General features: G+C 41.4%; 1 protein-coding gene across 6 annotated transcripts in view; it reads left to right on the plus strand.

Moving 5' to 3' along the window:
* ABCC9 (ATP binding cassette subfamily C member 9) overlaps positions 1 to 19,377 on the plus strand; it is a 157,307-nt gene that overhangs the window by 115,327 nt on the left and 22,603 nt on the right. For all 6 annotated transcript variants that reach the window (XM_005206963.5, XM_002687737.7, XM_005206965.5 and 3 more), the window contains 4 exons: positions 6,403 to 6,505; positions 16,318 to 16,419; positions 17,337 to 17,457; positions 19,151 to 19,281. In XM_005206963.5, coding sequence (XP_005207020.1) covers positions 6,403 to 6,505; positions 16,318 to 16,419; positions 17,337 to 17,457; positions 19,151 to 19,281 — 457 coding nt within the window. The remainder of the gene's footprint in view (positions 1 to 6,402; positions 6,506 to 16,317; positions 16,420 to 17,336; positions 17,458 to 19,150; positions 19,282 to 19,377) is intronic.

The following is a 19,377-nucleotide window of genomic DNA, read 5'->3' on the forward strand; positions in this document are numbered from 1 at the left end:
TGGTAGCTCAGCTGAAAAGAATGCATCTGCATTGCAGGGGAACCTGGTTCAATTCATGGGTCCAGAAGATCCCCTGGAGAAGGGATAGGCTACCCACTCCAGTATTCTTGGGCTTCCCTGGTGGCTTAGATGGTAAAGAATCCATCTGCAATGCAGGAGACCTGGCTTCAATCCCTGGATTGGGAACATCCCCTGGAGAAGGAAACAGCAACTCACTCCAGTATTCTTGCCTGGAGAATCCCATGGACATAGGAGCCTAGTGGGCTATAGTCCATGGGGTTGCAAAGAGTTGGATAGGACTGAGCAACTTTCACTTTTCATATAAAGCATTGGCTTCCCCTGTGGCTCAGTGGTAAAAACTCTGCCTGCAGTGCAGAAGGCGGTGGTTCGATCCCTGGATTGAGAAGATCCCCTGGAGGAGGCAATGGCTACCCACTCCATTGTCCTTTTTGGACAATCCCATGGACAGAGGAGCCTGGCAGGCTACAGTCTGTGGGGTCACAAAGAGTTGGATGCAACTGACACACACCTAAAGCATTAACCACAGTGATTAGCAAAGAAGTAACAGAGAAGCTGACATACATGCATTAGTAATAATAATAAAAGAAATATTATTACACCAAAGTTACTTCAGACTTTAAATAGTTTTCTTCAATGTTGGTAAACATTGAAGTAATATCCCAAGATTTTCATCAAAAGAGTTTGCTTAATACTCAAAAAATTACCTTAACTCTATTAAAGGAGATCAGTCCTGGGTGTTCTTTGGAAGGACTGATGCTAAAGCTGAAACTCCAGTACTCTGGCCACCTCATGTGAAGAGTCGACTCATTGGAAAAGACTCTGATGCTGGGAGGGATTGGGGGCAGGAGGAGAGGGGACGACAGAGGATGAGATGGCTGGATGGCATCACTGACTCGATGGACGTGAGTCTGAGTGAACTCCAGGAGTTGGTGATGGACAGGGAGGCCTGGCGTGCTGCAATTTATGGGGTCGCAAGGAGTAGGACACAACTGAGCGACGGAACTGAACTGAACTGATTTTCCCTATTCAGGTAAAATCAGAAAAGGAGTTGGCATCCTTGAATGTTATATTTAATCTAGAAAATCAACTTCTTAAAGTGTTATATCTTTCTGCAGTGCTAAATGCAAACCTGTAGTGATTTCAATCAGAGATTTTTCTAACCTAAGAAATATTTCAATCACATAAATGTATATATATATAATTGAGTCAAAAGTAGAATATAAAGATACAGATTTCATAGTGGAGCATTTATATTTTTCACAGTGATGCGTTTTCCCATCAGAGTGTTTAATACCTTTTATTAGAGATGGCAGAATCATTGATTGACTCTGAATGTAGGTATTAAGACATAAGAGACCCTGATTCTGGGAAAGATTGAGGGCAGGAGGAGAACAGGATGACAGAGAATGAGATAGTTGGATGGCATCACCGACTCAATGGACATGGATTTGGGTGGACTCTGGGAGTTGGTGACAGACAGAGAGGCCTGGCGTGCTGCAGTTCATGGGATCGCAAAGAGTCGGACACGACTGAGCAACTGAACTGAACTGAACTGATTAAGACATAATTTGTGTTCTAATAGTAGCCAGCAATGCCCAGTGGTAATCATAAGTACACCATGTTAAGAATTTCATTTTTTCACCAAAGTTCTTTTGAGTTAATTTATTTGAGTTTTGAACACATGGCAAGTGCTAGTCTTGCAATGGATATAGAAAGACTCCAAAGATATGGCCTTTTATTTCTACCCCAGATAAATACCACAGGGAAAATAGTTTGGATAACATGGCAGGTGGGGAAGAAGCAGTGACCTGATTCAGGCAAGCTGGCAGGTGGAACAGAAAACAGCCTCTGTCTTCTCCCTGAAGAACAAGTGAGGTCATTTACTGAGAATGATGAAGACTGGACCTTGTAAAACATCTTGAAGAAAATGAGCCTGGTCTCAAATGAAAGAGAAACTTGACTGAAAGTCAAGATTTAGATTTTTCATTTAATCATCTATTCTTCACTAGACACATGAGCAGAACTTGGCTTGACTGTTCCTAATTTTACATCAGGAAAATTCTAGGGAGCTCTAAAAAGGACAAACTATTACATGTCACCTAAGACTTGAATGAGGCTTCCCAGGTGGCTCAGTGGTAAGGAATCCACCTGCCAATGCAGGAAATGCAGGTTTATCCCTGGATCAGGAAGATTCCCCGGAGAAGGAAATGGCAACCCACTCCAGGATTCTTGCCTAGAAAATCGCATGGACAGAGGAGGCCAGTGGACTACGGTCCGTGGGTTGCAAAGGGGCAGACACGACTTAGCGACTGTTAAGAATCAAACACATGCTTTTCCATCTACTTCTTCCTGTCTTTCAGGCTAGTAAGAGTCCCCAGAGTCGTTAGCTCTCTGGAAAGTTTGTATTTACTGATTAGGCTGCTTTCCTCCCCTGCGTTCAGGGTTCATGGTGTACTCAGAGGCAGCATGAACTAACCTCAAGTAGTTTACCACCAGAGGATCACAGTTAAATTAGACTGAGATTTCAGTGACCTTTCCTACTTTTTTTTTGGTCTGACAGAATAAAGGTCTAAGAATGTTCAGAAGATGAGCTGGATGTGGATGAAAAGATACAGACTGAGTGTGTCAAAGTTTCCATTAGGAAAACAGAAGGGTTCTTGCCAAATAGAAACACACAGAAAGAATGTTCGCTGCATTTCCACCCCTCCCCTTTCACTGCTCCTTCAGACTGTTGCCAGCTCCATTTACAAACTCTTTAAGAGTGTATCTGCAACAATATCCCCAAACTAGAGGGAGAGGAAGAAGAGCCCCAGACCAAACACTTTGTCACAATGAAGTGTTGGACGTTCGTCTCAACTGGAGTCCACAGGCTTTGGTCCAAGTTTCCCCCTCACCACGTCTCTCCATCATCACAGCCCTCTAGGAAGGGGGACCCTGTCTCCAGCTCCTGGACTTGTTTTCTCATTTCTGCTCCTTAGCTCATGTTGTTCCTGATACTTCCAATGCTTTTGTCCCTCCTTGTCCACCTGAAAAATTCTGTGAACCAGTGAAGTTGCTCCGTCGTGCCCGACTCTTTGCGATCCCATGGACTGTAGCCTACCAGCCTCATCCATCCATAGAGTTTTTCAGGCAAGAGTGCTGGAGTGGGTTGCCATTTCCTTCCCCAGGGTATATTCCCAACCCAGGGGTCGAACCCAAGTCTTCCTCATTGCAGGCAGACGCTTTACCGTCTGAGTCACCAGATCAGATCAGTCGCTCAGTCATGTCCGACTCTTTGCAACCCCATGAATCACAGCACGCCAGGCCTCCCTGTCCATCACCAACTCCCAGAGTTCACCCAGACTCACGTCCATCGAGTCAGTGATGCCATCCAGCCATCTCATCTTCTGTCGTCCCCTTCTCCTCCTGCCCCCAATCCCTCCCAGCATCAGAGCCTTTTCCAATGAGTCAACTCTTCGCATGAGGTGGCCAAAGTACTGGAGTTTCAGCTTTAGCATCATTCCTTCCAAAGAAATCCCAGGGCTGATCTCCTTCAGAATGGACTGGTTGGATCTCCTTGCAGTCCAAGGGACTGTCAAGTGTCTTCTCCAACACCACAGTTCAAAAGCATCAATTCTTTGGCGCTCAGCCTTCTTCACAGTCCAACTCTCACATCCATACATGACCACAGGAAAAACCATAGCCTTGACTAGACGAACCTTTGTTGGCAAAGTAATGTCTCTGCTTTTGAATATGCTATCAGGGAAGCCCGAAAAAATTCAGCCCATTTCTTAAAACCTCATTCAGTCCATCCCAGAGATGGCTTTATCCATCCCTCCCCACCTTCCACCCTATTCCCTGCCATTCTTTTCTTCTAGCCAGTGCAAACTTTCATCTTCCTTGATAGTCACGTAGCATTTTTCACATAGGGCCATGTGATTTGCTTCTGTGTTGAGCCCTCTTTACTTGTTCATACAACAACCCCATGCTTACCTCTTTCACTAGACAATGTGCTTCTTTAGGGCAGAGCTTGTGTCTTGTTCATACATATATGTTGTAATGTCTCACTTTGAGTTCATGCTTGCTAAATGTTCCTGAATGAGTGGGTGAAAATCCACCCAATAATGCAAATACAGAATTGGATATATCTGTTCACAGTTGAAATCCACTATCTCAGTAAATCCTATAACTCTGTGAGTCATCCTCTGTTAATTATTCACTCTGTCCCTGGTGGCTCAGCTAGGAAAGAATTGGCCTGCAATGCGGGAGACCTGGGTTCGATCCCTGGGTTGAGAAGGTCCCCTGGAGGAGGGCATGGCAACCCACTTCAGTATTCTTGCCTGGAGAATCCCCATGAACCGAGGAGCCTGGTGGGCTACAGTCCATGGAGTCGCAAAGAGTCGGACACGACTGAGTGACTAAGCTCACACATCTGTATAAGGGTCATGATGAGGGTGGTCCTGTTTCTCAGCCTGCTTGGTCCCGCCCAGTGTATTGCTATTCAGTGCAGGTCCTCCTGTGCATGGCATTTGGGTCAAGGCTACATAACCCAAAGTGAGGTAATTATTTGGCTCTGATCGTCAAACCCTTTGATTATCGTAGATCAGATGTTGCTGTCTGACTCAATTATCTGATTTTTCTGGTTTGGCATGTTGGAGTGATCGGATTGACTGGATAAATCTCAACTATGTGCTTTATATTGGCCTGTATGGATGGCTTCACGGGTCAAGTGAACACCCCACCCCAGACTTCTTCATTTTTGACATAGTGATAGTTTATTGTAAACTTTTGCAAATTGATTTGAAGATTTGGGGCGGTGGGGGCGGGGGGTACTTGGAGCAGTCTTTTATCAACTAGGAATCACCATCAGGCTGTCAGATGAAATTTGGTTATTCTCTGCAAACATAACACATAGACAGGAGGTCTCTGTAAGATAAGCCGAAGCCACAGAAAGTTGAATTTGGCACTTCCTCCAACCTTCCAATCAGTTATTTTGTTTATATGATCCAGCTTTCCATTGTTTCTGTTACCCAGGGAAAATAATTGAAAAACAAAAAGAGACTATTTTTGTGATGTAGAAAAGATTTATCAACATGGAACATGAGTTTCTATGAGAAGTAGCTCCCATGTTCAAATGGATGAAGTTTCTTTTTAAAAAATATTTGTTTCTTTTTCTGCATCAGGTTTTAGTTGTAACAGTTGGGCTTAGTTACTCTGCAGCACGCAGAATCTTAGCTCACTGCCTAGAGATCGAACCAGCATCCCCTGCACTCCCAGGCAGATTCTTAACCACCAGACCACCAAGGAAATCCCGGGATGAGGTTTTTATTAGAAGTTTCCTTTATAACAAAGGTTACACAGAATTTGGTCTGATTATGTTGATTACCAAGAATGAACTTAATTTGACCCAGTATCAGTATCTAAACTCTGTGTGTCATGTTGTTGTTTAATTGCTAAGTCGTGTCCGACTCTTTGCAACCCCATGGACTGTAGCCCGCCAGGCTCCTCTGTCCATGGGATTTTCCAGGCAAGAGTACTGGATTGGCTTGCCATTGCCTTCTCCAATGCATGAAAGTGAGAATGAAAGTCAAGTCGCTCAGTTGTGTCCGACTCTTCGAGACCCCATGGACTGCAGCCTACCAGGCTCCTCCGCCCATGGGATTTTCCAGGCAAGAGTACTGGAGTGGGGTGCCATTGCCTTCTCCGGTATGTGTCCTAGATCCCCGTAAATACTACACGCCAAGAGTTTCTTTCATGCAATGACCATTCTTACAAATAATTTGTAACTTTGAGGTGTAAGATATCTTGCTTAACAAGGACATCTGCCATTCCCAAAGACCCTCATCCTCGACCTCTTGCCACCTCGTTGTCCTCCTTTGATTTCCAGAAACTGAGCGAAAAGAACATTTTTAAGGTATATACTTGCCTGTTACAGACCCATAGTTTCCTGCCTTTCGTGAGTCTCTTCTAGCTCCTGCTACCAACTCCGACCATGCCTTGTGGAAAAGTAAGGTATATGCAGTAAAATCTAGGTCAAGTATGTTGCATTTCTGTACAACTTCTTCTGGGTTTTGTAGGGCCCTTGAGACATAGGCCGTGCCTTGTTTTCACGGTAACCATCCTTGTGTAGAAAGTTATGAAATGATCTTTAATAGGACTTTGTCATCGGAAACATTCCTTTCTGTAGCAGAGGTTGAGAAAGGAACTACTGCTCCATGCCATCTCTCAGGAAGGGTGCAGGAGAGCAGTAGCAGCTGGCCTTTATTTGCAAGTAGTCCGTTTACTAGTCATTCCATCCCACCAGTTCGTCACTGTGTTGAGTAAATAATGTAGTAGGAAGTGTGACTGTTTTTTATTATTTCTCCTGTTGTGTGGCTAACATAATATTTTTGTTTTCTGCAGGCATGAGACCAGATTTAAGCAACGAATGCTGGAACTGACAGACACTAACAACATTGCCTACTTATTCCTCTCAGCTGCCAACAGATGGCTGGAGGTCAGAACGGTACGTTCATTTCATGATTTCGAAATGGAAACCACACAGAGAAGAGGTCTGATGCAAAGAGGGAGACAGTTGTAAAAACTAGGCTTCCACTGAGGTTCAGCACTCACTCCACATTTTCTGGACTTTAGCTCAGGTTTGTTTATGGTACGGATGAAATTTGTCATGATGTTTTTAGGTAATGGCAAGACAGATAGCCCCAAAAGCAAAAATTCAGTTTGTGTGCATTAGTGGCCAGATGACATAAGTTAATGGAATAGCAAATATTTGTATAACTTCAGGTTTTTGGTTTTGTTTTTTTTTTTTCAAAATTTGACAAGTGAATAGATGTACTCACTTCTACTGAACTGGACCAGCCTGGAAGAGATGGCAGCTTTCTATTTTAAGCCAGTGGAGGGTCATGTTAGCCCAAATGTAAAAAACTGCAGTTATTCATCTGTTGCCTTCTTCTGTCCTGTATAAATAAGGAGAATGGGTATAAGCTTTGGCATTGTACATACTTGGTCCAGCAAGTTAACGAATTTATCTGGGTCCCAGTTTGCCATTTGTAAACTAGGAGTATGACCTCATGGGTGTGTTAGGTTTAAAAATAGTAATATAAGTCCTGTAGCTCACTTTTTGGCAGGTACACTCAACAAATGTCTTTTGAATAGATGGATGCATGGATGAATGAATAAATTAATGGAAATGGTACCTGCTTTGGTAAATGGTTAATAAGTCAACCACTCCTAATAAATGAAAGAGGAAATAGGTTAGACCCAAGTTCCAGAGGGAAGGAGATGTTGTTTGCAGACTGGGCTGTGTAATCTGCAGTATGAATAAGCAACTTTGGTAGAAATGATGACTTGATTGTCATCTTTTCTTAAAAAATAATTATTAGTTTGTGAAAAGGAAAAGGAAGTTTATCTGCATTATTGTTAATAACCTCACTTCCACTGATTAAGCATCCCAGTCATATGGAGGCTCTCTTTCAAAACTCAGTGGATCAGAGAGGGCATCTGGGAATGGGGATTTGATAAAGTGAAAGGAAGGAGCCCACATTAAAATCTGAGTTGTTGATGGATGGATAACATATTGATAGAGAATCTTGGGTCCCCCTGTAAGCTGTAGTTGTCATAATTGGTCACTAATAACAGAGACTCTCTAGCACTATATTGTTTTGTGTTGTGTTATTGTGTAGAAATTATCCAGCAACATAACACAATTATATTTCACAAATTTTAAATAGATAAGAAATTTCTTCCAGATCACTGTGGGGGTTGGGAGGGGCAGGGCAGAGATTTTCCAATTACCTGTAAGTAACAGAAAGGCAGGCGAAGTGTTTAGGATTTATAACAGAAACAAACTACTATTCCTAGATCTTACCCAGACCCTAAATCCTTGCTTTAAGCTTCTGTTTGTTTGCTCAAATCTGTTTTCTCCGAGGAAAAGAAATCATATCTGAATAACAAAGCTAGTGATGAACTAGCTTAATCAGAGAATGTCCTAAAATCACAGGGGTGAAATGTCAGTAGTTTCCTTTGTGTTTGATTTTCCTGATGTTGACGATCAAGTGTGTTTCTTAGGGGCGTGTGTGTTTGCTCTGGACTTGAGGTGAGTCTGGGTTGGCTTCTGCTTCTCCTCGTTAGCACTTCCCACTGTCAGGCTGATGGACAAACGTTTAACAAGAATCTTCAAGCAAACCATATGTTGTGCTCTTGTAGCCAGAAGACAAGATATCAGAGCGTTCAGACTGCCAAGAAAGGGGAGGTCAGGAAAAATGAGAGAGAAACAGCAGCCAGATTCAGAGTGGGTTAGTTTAGCTTGCCTCATACCCTGCTACTTAACTCCCCCATTAAAGGCGGCTGGACCTACTTGAATATAAATGAATTCTAGTTCCACTTGTAGAAACCTAAAATATATATATATATATATGTATGTATGATATTTGAAAAAGGAAGGGTAGAATCTGCCATTCATTCTATTACCTTATAACACATCTGTTTTTGTGTCTTTTTTTCTTTTCTGTGTATTATCATCTTTCCACAACTTGCTATTTGGTCTCATTACCAGATCTGTCCCTTAAAAACCAACACAAAAAAGTTATAGAGTCCTTTGCTCTATTTCTGATGAATAAATATAAAATTTGGTAAGAAACTTGCTGATTTATAGCAACATTCCAGGCATATCTGCTGATAGAATTCAAGGTCCAGAGTCTTTTGTGGATGATTTTGTCTCTTTCATCTCTCATATTTGTTTATCAATAAGTTTGCTGCTACTGCTGCTACTAAGTCTCTTCAGTCGTGTCCGACTCTGTGCAATCCCATAGATGGCAGCCAACCAGGCTCCTGCGTCCATGGGATTCTCCAGACAAAAGTACTGGAGTGGGTTGCCATTTCCTTCTCTCAATAAGTTTATGTGGGCCTAAAGAACCTGTCTGCAATGCAGGAGACGTAAGAGACCCTGGTACGATCCGTGGGTTGGGAAGATCCCCTGGAGAAGGGCATGGCAACCCACTCCAGTGTTTTTGCCTGTAGAATCCCATAGACAGAGGAGCCTGGTGGGATACCGTCCATGGGTTGCAAAGAGTTGGACATGACTGAGGCAGCTTAGCACACACACACACATACACAAACACTCACACACACACATACCCTTCTAGACAATCCCAGAAATCCAACTTGAAACCAGTCAGATTTATTCTCCTATTCTGTACACTGAAAGTACAGAGTTTTCATTAGAACCAGAATATTTAGAATATTAGAACATTAGAATGTTTATTTGAATATAAATGCTATAATCCAAGAACATATGTGCCACAATAGGAGTGTTGAATAAATAGAACAGATAACTCTAACTAGGAAATAACCTTTCTCCCAATTGTACACATGTAAATGACCTCATTACTACTGTGCATCACTGGAGACACAATTTCAGTTTGAAATAAATGGATCTTGTTTCAGAAATATGAGAAATATAAGTGTTCAGATATAGGACCTTGGAGACTGGGGTGTGAACTGCTCTCTGAACCCCACAGCTGGATATTTTCTGCCTCCTAAGTCATTTACAACAAGATAAGTAATGAAAACCTCTATCTGGCCCGCTGATGCTGCATTGATCTTATCTCCAGTATCAACACAGCTGCCTCCATTCCCTATTCTTCGATATGTTAACCAGCAAATTAACAAAAATATCTGCTAATCTCAAATAATCTGGGAGCTCCCATAGCAGAAGCACAGCCAATCGGTATCAGGACGGGAGGAACCTTGGGCAGAGCTCAGAAGAGGCCAGCAGGTCTCCTGATGCGGATCTGAGGAGCTCACCAACTCAGCATATTCAAAAGCAGAGACATCAGTTTGCTGACAAAAGTCCATCTAGTCAAAGCTATGGTTTTTCCAGTAGTCATGTATGGATGTGGAAGTTCCGGACCATAAGGAAGGCTGAGCACTAAAGAATTGTGGTACTTTTGAACTGTGCTGCTGGAGAATATTCTTGACAGTCCTTTGGACAGCAAGAAGATCAAGCCAGTCAATCCTAAAGGAAATAACTCCTGAATATTTTTTGGAAGGACTGATGCTGAAGCTGAAGCTCCAATACTTTGGCCACCTAATGCAAAGAGTCAGCTCTTTGGAAAAGACCCTGATGCTAGGAAAGATTGAGGACAGGAGTAGAAGGGAGCCACAGAAGTTGAGATGGTTGGATGGCATCACTGACTCAATGGCCATGAGTTTGAGCAGCTTGCAAGATAGTGAGGAACAGGGAAGCCTGCCACAGAAGTGCCACAGTCCATGGGATCGCAAAGAGTGGGGCACAACTGATGACTGAACAGCAAAATGACCTCCATGGAGAGAAAGAGGAGAAAGCTTATCATAGTTTCCCGTGACTGTTTTTCCTTTTTTCCTCATTCTCAATTTTAGTTTTCTGGAGCAATGCCACTGAATTCTGTGGACAGACGATCTCCAAGAGAAGTAAGGGATAAAAGGATAAAAATACCTTTTTTGAATTCGGAAAGATTCCTGAGCCCCATCCAAGTTTTATTATATTTTTTTTTTCAATATATGGCTTTCATTTCTTTTTCTGGTCATGCTAAATAAGTGTTAAGGCAATTACAGAGGCTTCCTTGGTGGCTCGGTGGGTAAAGAATCTGCCTGCAACGCAGGAGACCTTGGTTCGATCCCTGGGTCAGGAAGATCCCCTGAAGGAGGGCATGACAACCCACTCCAGTATTCTTGAGACTCCCCATAGATAGAGGAGCCTGGTGGGCTACAGCCCATAGGGTCTGTAGGAATCAGACATGACTGAGTGACTAACACACATAAGACAATTACAAAGTATTCCCTTTTTCTGGCTGAAGAGTGTCAGCCATGGAAGATGTAGCCTGCCCACCGTGTTCATTTCATACTTATTCTGAATTGGGGGGGTGGGGGGCGGGAATAAAGGTCACAGCACACAGGCCTCAGAAAAGGACAAGAACCTAAAAGAATAATTTGGCTGGTAGGAAAGTAGCCAGACTGTGACCACCCAGGTTGCTTTGGCAGGGGAGGGGAGTGTTTCTCCTCTGGTGCCAAGTGAAGTGGACCACAGTCATGTGCAGGGTGTCACTGCAGCCTAACCTTTGAATGATGCTTACGTTCTTTTGTTCAGCACAGCATTTTCTGTTCATCCCTCTGCACTAAACAGTTCCAGTTCTTTGGCATTGGTGTTTCCATTTGCAAAAATTGTGTAACTCTATCTAAAGGGTGTCTTTCCAAGGCTTTGTCTTGCTGTGTGGTGAAAGGATAAAAGAGAAATCACATCAAGAAGCCAAAAAAGAAAAAAAGTTTTTAGAATCAACAGGCTAAAGTGAAACTAATCTTCAGGGTGAACTTGTATGAGAGTCTATTTTGTGAAACAGTACAGAGCTGTTTTGAGTGCTTACAACTCCATTATAGACAGGTGCGTGTTCATCTTGTCATGTGAAGACCCAGACACTCCGTGGAACCATAAACACCGACTTCTTGTTTTTAGACATGGATTTCTGAAGACTATGAAAAAAGGGAGAGATGGTATTCCTATTAACTACTTATAAGGTTGTTTTATGGAAAATTATTATTTTCACTATAATCCCACAAAGAGATAGAGGTCATTGAATCATTGGAAATCTGACCAGAGACCTCTCTTTTGACCTGGGGATCAAAGGCTTCCCTTCTGGAGGGGAGTGTTGAATTCCCAAACTCAATGGAAGTTTTAATTTATCACTAGTACAAATGTCCTATGGTTGGGCCCTCTTTAAGAATGGAAAGTCACATGTGTAGTAGCTTCTGTTTCCTAAGCAGACTCTCTCTTTCCATTGTATCATTATGACCGAAAGTGTTTTCTTCAGTGAATTGATTGGGTAGGACATAGAAAGCCTTAATGGGAAGACATGTGCTGCTGGCATGTGAGTGAATTCAGATGATCTGCTTGTCCTTTCTTAGTGCTTTTAAGCCATTTTGTTGTTCACATGTTTGCAGTGGAAAGGAAAGGAGGTGTGGAAAGGTACAGTCACTGTATAATTCATTAAACTAAAGTTTAATGGTAAAGGAAGTGGAAATGGGCAACTAACATAAACTCTTATATTACCTAGCAATTTCACATGCCTGTTACTATTACAGTACTATTGGAAGGGAAGCTATTGGAATTTAGTTATTTTGCTATGAGATTTCTTGATAAACATGCACAAAGGGGCTTCCTCTCTTATTCAGATGAGGTAAAATTCTGATCAAATGCCTCCAAAAAATCTCCAGTTTCTTAGAAAAAAAAAACATTATTGAGCAGGGGGTGGTAATCCAGGAATGAACTGGAAAGTATCTCATTGATATAACTAAAAGACAACACAAATAGCACTTTAAAAAAAAAAGAAAATGATAAAAAATATTTTTATGAAAAATGAAATAACTTTGTTTTAGATACTAAACTGCAGACCTGTGCCTGTGCACTAAGTTGCTTCAGTCGTGTCCGATTCTTCATGACCCTGTGGACCGTAGCCCACCAGACTCCCTCTGTTCAAGGGATTCTCCAGGCAAGAATACTGGAGTGCGTTGCCATGCCCTCCTCTCAGGGGATCCTCCTGACCTACGAATTGAACCTGAGTCTCTAATGTCTCCTGCATTGGCAGGCAGGTTCTTTACCATTATTGCCACAAACGGCAGACATACTGGTTCTTAAATTCTTACTTCTATTTGAATTTACTAGATTGTGGAATTTGGCAATGGATTCATTCCCTGAAAAATCTGCTCTATTATGTACTTCAAAAAGCTATGCCTTGGGCACTCACCTGGCAGTCCAGTGGTTTAACACTCCACCTTAACATTTCAGGGAGTGCTGATTCCTTAAATAGGTTGAATGTAGGGGTGAATTGGGGGGTTGAGGAGGAAGAGTAGCTTAAGTGGTTTGCCCACCCCTTTGATGGTGCTGTGTGCAGGGTTCATACACAGTACCATGCTTCTGTTCCTGGCATCTTAGAAATGGCAGTTGATTTGCAGCCTTTTTGTATCTTATTGTAAGTCATGACCCCAGTGGCCCGTGTGTGCCGTTATTTTTAGTCCCTTTCAGTTTCTTTGTACTCTCTTGCTGACGGATTCGTTTGTTCAGGTTCAGGCACTGCAGTAAAGGGTCCCAGGTCCCAGTTTATCTGACCGAAGACAGGAAGACCAGCATGATTGGAGCACGGTGAAGGAGTAGAAACGGAATCTCAGATAAGGGCAGAGGAGGCAAGGTCTAGAACCCAGACTTTGCATCATCTGCGGCTTTGTAATTCATCAGAGTCTGAATTTATTGCAAGTGCAATAAGAAGGCATTGATATTCTAAACAGGGAAGTTATATATACCTTTAAAAGACCATTGAATGAATGGAAAGATGGATGAATGCATGAGGCCCTTCTGAGGTCATCTGGGAGGAAGTGGAGAATAGAAACTAATAAAAACATATATTGTTTCAAGCCCTTGAAGCAGGGGTCCCCATGGAAAGCAATTTTTCCATGAACCAGGGAACGGGGGCGGGGGGTGGTTTAGGGATGATTCAAGCGCATTACATTTACTCTGCACTCTATTTCTATTATTATTACATCAGGTCCACCTCATATTATCAGCCTTAAAATACTGGAAATTGGGGCCCCCTGTCTTAAACTGTATGTTGCCCACAGTAATTTCTCAGACACAGACTGGAATATTTCTTTGTATCATGCTGGGAGCATCTTGCTGGAAGTATCTCCTAGTGCTAACTTACTTTCTGAGACTTATCACATAAACTCTTTATGAGTCTCTTTAGAAAAGCTAATATTGGGAATAACAAATTTATAGCATAATGTTAAAAGTATTAACTTTAACGAGAGAGTGGGAAGGAAAAATTCATATTGTCGTAAATATTTTAGAAGTATTTAGGGGAACACATTGGTATTTATAATATACAAAAAAGCAGCCCAGGCTGGTTAGATTCTACATTCATACATTCATATAGTTGTTGCTTCAAATAAAGGGGGGTCTGATTGGTGACAAGCTGTTAATAAATGAATACACTGGATACAACGGAAGGAGCTATCAAAGGAATATTTACTAACTCTTTGGAATTTACTGCCTCGAGGGATTAAATCTCATGATTTCTTTCTTTATTCTTTGTAAAGACCATGGGAATCATGACAGAATTAAATTTTAGTGCCTGTTTTAACCTTTGATGTTTTATGATGCACATAAGCTTTTAAGCTTGCTTCAAACATTTGAAAATCATCCAGAAGGGAAAAGGACATCCTGTTACATGGAGGTGGGAAAATCTAACTGATTTTTTTTTATTATTCCTTTCAAAATCCCTGTAAATAAGGTACTATTTCTATTTTCCAAAGAAGAAACTGAGTTTCAAAGAAGAAACTGACTCATCTAAATGTATTAGCTGGTAATTGACAAAGGCATCATTTGAACCCAGACCTGTGATTCCAAGGCTGGGATCATTGATTGCTCCCCAACAAGTTGATCTTTGGTGCTAATTTAAAAATTGCAGAGGGACTTCCCTGGCTGTCCAGTGGTTAAAACCTCACCTTCTAGTGCAGGAGGTATGGGTTCCATCCCTGTTCAGGGAACTAAGATCCCACGTGACTCGTAGTTAAAAAACCAAAACATAAAAGGCAAGTGATATTGTAAAAAGTTTAATAAAGACTTTTAAAATGGTCCACATCAAAAAAGAAATCTTTAAAGAAAATAGAAATAAATAAATAAAAGAAAATAGATGCTGGGATGCACACATGTGAGCTGATTTGAGAAACCATTCTTGATTTCAGCATGTTAACCACTCTATTACGGTCATTAAAGTCTTCTCACCTAATTACTAGTTTTTTTTTAAGGTATCAGAGATGTATCTTGCTAAAGATCATCACCAGTAAGATGAGACTTGAGATAATTCTAGAAAGTGTTCATGCCTGAAATTTGACCTGCTTCTGGCATATGTGACCCATCAGCCTGACAAATTTTAATGATTCTATTGACTATGGGCAATTCCATTAACATTTTGTTAACATTTATATTACCTTTAAGAAATAAATAAAAAGTAAACACATAAAATTTATATAATGTTTTATAATTTAAAAATCCTGCTGCATGTTTTATGCCTGGCATTTTTTATTCGATGTAAAATGATGACCATTTTTCATTATTAAAATGTTTAAAACATTATTTTTAATCACAGCAAAATATACAATACCATCACATGTCTGTATGATGATTTATTTATTCATTCTATGCTTCCCTGGTATAGGATTTCTAGGGCTTCCCTGGTAGCTCATCTGGTAAAGAATCTGCCTGCAATTCAGGAGACCTGGGTCTGATCCCTGGGTTGGGAAGATCCCCTGGAGAAGGGAAAGTCTACCTACTCCAGTATTCTGGCCTAAGGAATTCCATGGGCTGTATAGTACATGGGATCTAAAAGAGTCGGACACAACTGAGCAACTTTCACATAGTAGGAAAATTTCCTTTTTTTTTCCCAATTTTTTCCAATAATAACAGCACTGAAATAAATCTCCTGATATTCAAATCTAAAAAAAAAAAAAAGAAATTTCTTTTCCAAAGGATAAGATATAACAATGCCTAAGAATGTTGGGAAATGGAGGAGGAAGAAAGTGTAGAAAATAGACAGGTGCCCCCCATCTCTCCTTTGAGTTTAAAGGTTTACCTTAATTAATTTTTAAATTTTCTGGAAAAAGTTTATCATTGAGTCATAATTAATTCAGATATTTTAAGACATGTTCATATTTCTAATTAAGAGAGAAAAATTACACTTATTCCTATTTCTATGCAATCTTTAGATTTAATGTCCCAGACTCTGAGTCCATATTGACAAAAAGTTCAGATATTGATACAAATCCTAACAAGCTAACTAGATACAAATTTCTGCAAAGGCCTTGAATTAGCATATAAGAGAGCTAATCCCAACCCTGGTATAAGTGCACATGAAATTCAAGGTAGAAAGTTAAGTTAAAAATAATTGCTTGTCTGGTAAAATGCAGTAGAAAAGAAAAAAAGAAAGAAAGAAAGAAAATATTTCATCTGATCCTGGTCATGCCAAAAATTGCAGCTTGATTTCTGACCAGGTAGTTACCATCTCTGAAAGAATTATCTGCTTTCAGATATAATCAGAGCCTTGCATCACTTCCCGTCCAGCCCTAAGACTGTGAGTTATTATTCTTCCCTACCTTCTGTAACCTTGTTCTGAAACCTCACAGGACACACCATGAATAACGTCTATTCTGTTACTGATCACCCGGGTTGATCGGGATCCTTGGTTTTAAGAACTTAGGGAAAATCTTTTAACATTTTTTCTCACTCTTTTTTAGGATTATCTGGGTGCTTGCATTGTCCTCACTGCATCTATTGCATCCATTAGTGGGTCTTCCAATTCTGGATTGGTGGGCTTAGGTCTTCTGTATGCACTTACGGTAAGTATGGATGAAAACCTCTCTCTCTCTCTTTGTACCGCACTTGAGGTACTTTCCGTAGTTATCATCAACTCTTATTCGTGGATGTTAGAGGACTAGTTAGAAATTCATAACAAGATGATAGCCTGCAGATAATAGTAGATTTGGGCCTAAACCCAGCGTTTTAGGATGGCATGGATTCATTTCTGACATTTTGAACCAATTTTTAGAAACTCCTCAAACACTGTGGTCAGAGTAATCCCAAGGTTGTTTGGGATTCTTGTCCTGAGTTGCTCACCACCCATTTAGGAACACTAACTCCCGTGTGAGCTTCCCTGATAGCTCAGTTGGTAAAGAATCTGCCTGCAATTCAGGAGACTCTGGTTCAATTCCTGGGTCAGGGAGATCTGCTGGAGAAGGCATAGGCTACCCACTCCAGTATTCTTGGGCTTCCCTTGTGGCTCAGCTGGTAAAGAATCTGCCTGCAATGCAGGAGACCTGGGTTTGATCTCTGGGTTGGGAAGAGCCCCTGGAGAAGGGAAAGACTACCCACTCCAGTGTTCTGGCCTGGAGAACTTTATGGATTGTATAGTCCATGTGGTCACAAAGAGTCGGACACAACTGAGTGACTTTCACTTCACTTTCACTTCAACTCCCATGTGAATATAAATGAGGTAAGTGGAAGCATACAACTATCCACTGGGCAAGGAAGTCAGGACAGTCCACAAATCAATGACATTAGAGGACCATTGAAGAAGAGCCAATACCTCCTTTGCCAGCATTAGCCCATGACATCCTCTCTGATCTCTGATGACCTGTAGTGTTTATGAACTGTACCCACGTGAACAGTCCAAGTCATCCTATCCCCTCATATCCAGTGTTCACAAAAACTGTTACTTTATTTGCTATGTGCTCATTGTTTTTGTCACCTGACACAGATAACCAATTATTTGAATTGGGTCGTGAGGAACTTGGCTGATGTGGAGGTCCAGATGGGCGCAGTGAAGAAAGTGAACAGTTTCCTGACTATGGAGTCTGAGAACTATGAAGGAACCATGGGTATTGTTCTGAATATTATGGTGTTTCACCTAAATAGTTATTTAAGAATATTAGTTGTGTGTCAGGCACATTGTCATTTTTGCTTTTGTTTTCCATTTCAATAGCCAGAGAATCCTCTCTCATCTTGGCTTTGCCTGATAAGGTACAACTGCATCTGAAAAGATGTGATTATTTAGGCCTGAAAAAATCTTAGATACAACCAGAGTCCAAATAGATTTACCTAGTAATATTTAGAGAGAATTATAAAGAAACTTGCTTCCCAGGTGGCATAGTGGTAAGGAATCCGCCTGCCAATGCAGAAGCCTCTGGAGGCTTGGGTTCAATCCCTGGGTCGGGAAGATCCCCTTGAGGAGGAAGTGGCAACACTCCAGTATTCTTGCCTGGAAAATCCCATGGACAGAGGAGCCTGACGGGCTGCAGTCCATGGGGTCACAGTCAGTCACGACTGAGCACACATGCAATGGCATAAAGATACTTGGATTTTATTATATTAATTACCAACCTCAACTATGAACTATTGTATTCTTTTTCTCAAGAGCTTATTAATTTAGATGCCAAGGAGCTTAGATCTTAAAATAACCAAGATTCTTAGCCTTGCTAGAATAAAACTGGCAGGAAATTCAATACTGAGGACAGAATAATCTTCCTTAACTGCAAATCTCATGCCTAATATGCATTCTGTTGCCTAAATCCTTCATTACCTCTTCAGCTCTTCAAGGACATGCAACCATTCATTAGTCAATCTTTCCTCACCTGTCTAATCTCATCTTTCATTATCCACCTACATACCTTTCACTCTGGCCATACCAACATGCTATGCTTTCTTTTTATCTTTGTTCTTCTCTCTCTCTCTCTCTCTCTCTCTCTCTCTCTCTCTCTATATATATATATATATATATATATGAAATAAATTTCCCCACCTCTTATCCTTTAAGATCCATCTCAGGCACCACCTCCTCAGGCACCACCTCCTCTTGAAACCCTGCTGGAACTCCTGGGCTGCCACCATCTCTGCTCCCAGAACACCTTGGGTCAGCCTCCATCATGTGATTCTGCGTGCAGTCCTATAGGGGCTGACTCACTTGCATGCGGTCCCCTGGGACACACTGAGCACCTCGAGGCATGTCTTCCCTCTCAGCTCCCTGCATAACACCTCTCACATCTGAATCACTCAAATGTTTGAGGACCAGCTGACTGAACAAATGAATTCATTGTCAGATGAACCACCAGGAATAGAATTGAGCAATAGAGTGCTGAGAGACGTGATGCCCGTTAATGCTCCAAAACAAACACACAAAAACTATTTTTAAAGTTCTTAATCAAGAGACTTTTACTCTGAATGTAATGTTAATTAAAAGAAAAAAACCCATATGGGAATTCCCTAGTGGGCCAGTGGAAACCACTGGCCATGGAGCATAAGGCTCCATGCTCTCACTGCCAAGGGCCAGGGTTCAGTCCCTGTTTGGGGAACAAAGATATTTCAAGCCACCAGATGCAGCCAAAATCCAAATAAATAAATATAATCTTTTAATTAAAGAAATTTTAAACCCAGAAGTAGGTTTAGTATGACCTTAAATTTAGGAAACAATGATTATGTGTGTATGTGTAAATGTATATAAGTATGTGTGCTTTTCTTTCTGCCTCTTTCTGTGTCTCTCTGTCTCTCTTCCTGTACTCCATCTCCACCCTCCAGATCCTTCTCAAGTTCCAGAACATTGGCCTCAGGAAGGGGAGATCAAGATTCATGATCTGTGTGTCAGATATGAAAATAACCTAAAGCCTGTTCTTAAGCACGTCAAGGCTTACATCAAACCTGGGCAGAAGGTATGGAGTTCACTGTCATTTGATGTAATTCATACAGAACCTCAGATGGAACCACCCCATTGCCACTTGAGCTCCTTAGACATGTCAGCCAAGGAT

This window comes from Bos taurus, chromosome 5, assembly GCF_002263795.3.
Source record: "Bos taurus isolate L1 Dominette 01449 registration number 42190680 breed Hereford chromosome 5, ARS-UCD2.0, whole genome shotgun sequence".
Classification (NCBI taxonomy): Eukaryota; Metazoa; Chordata; class Mammalia; order Artiodactyla; family Bovidae; genus Bos; species Bos taurus.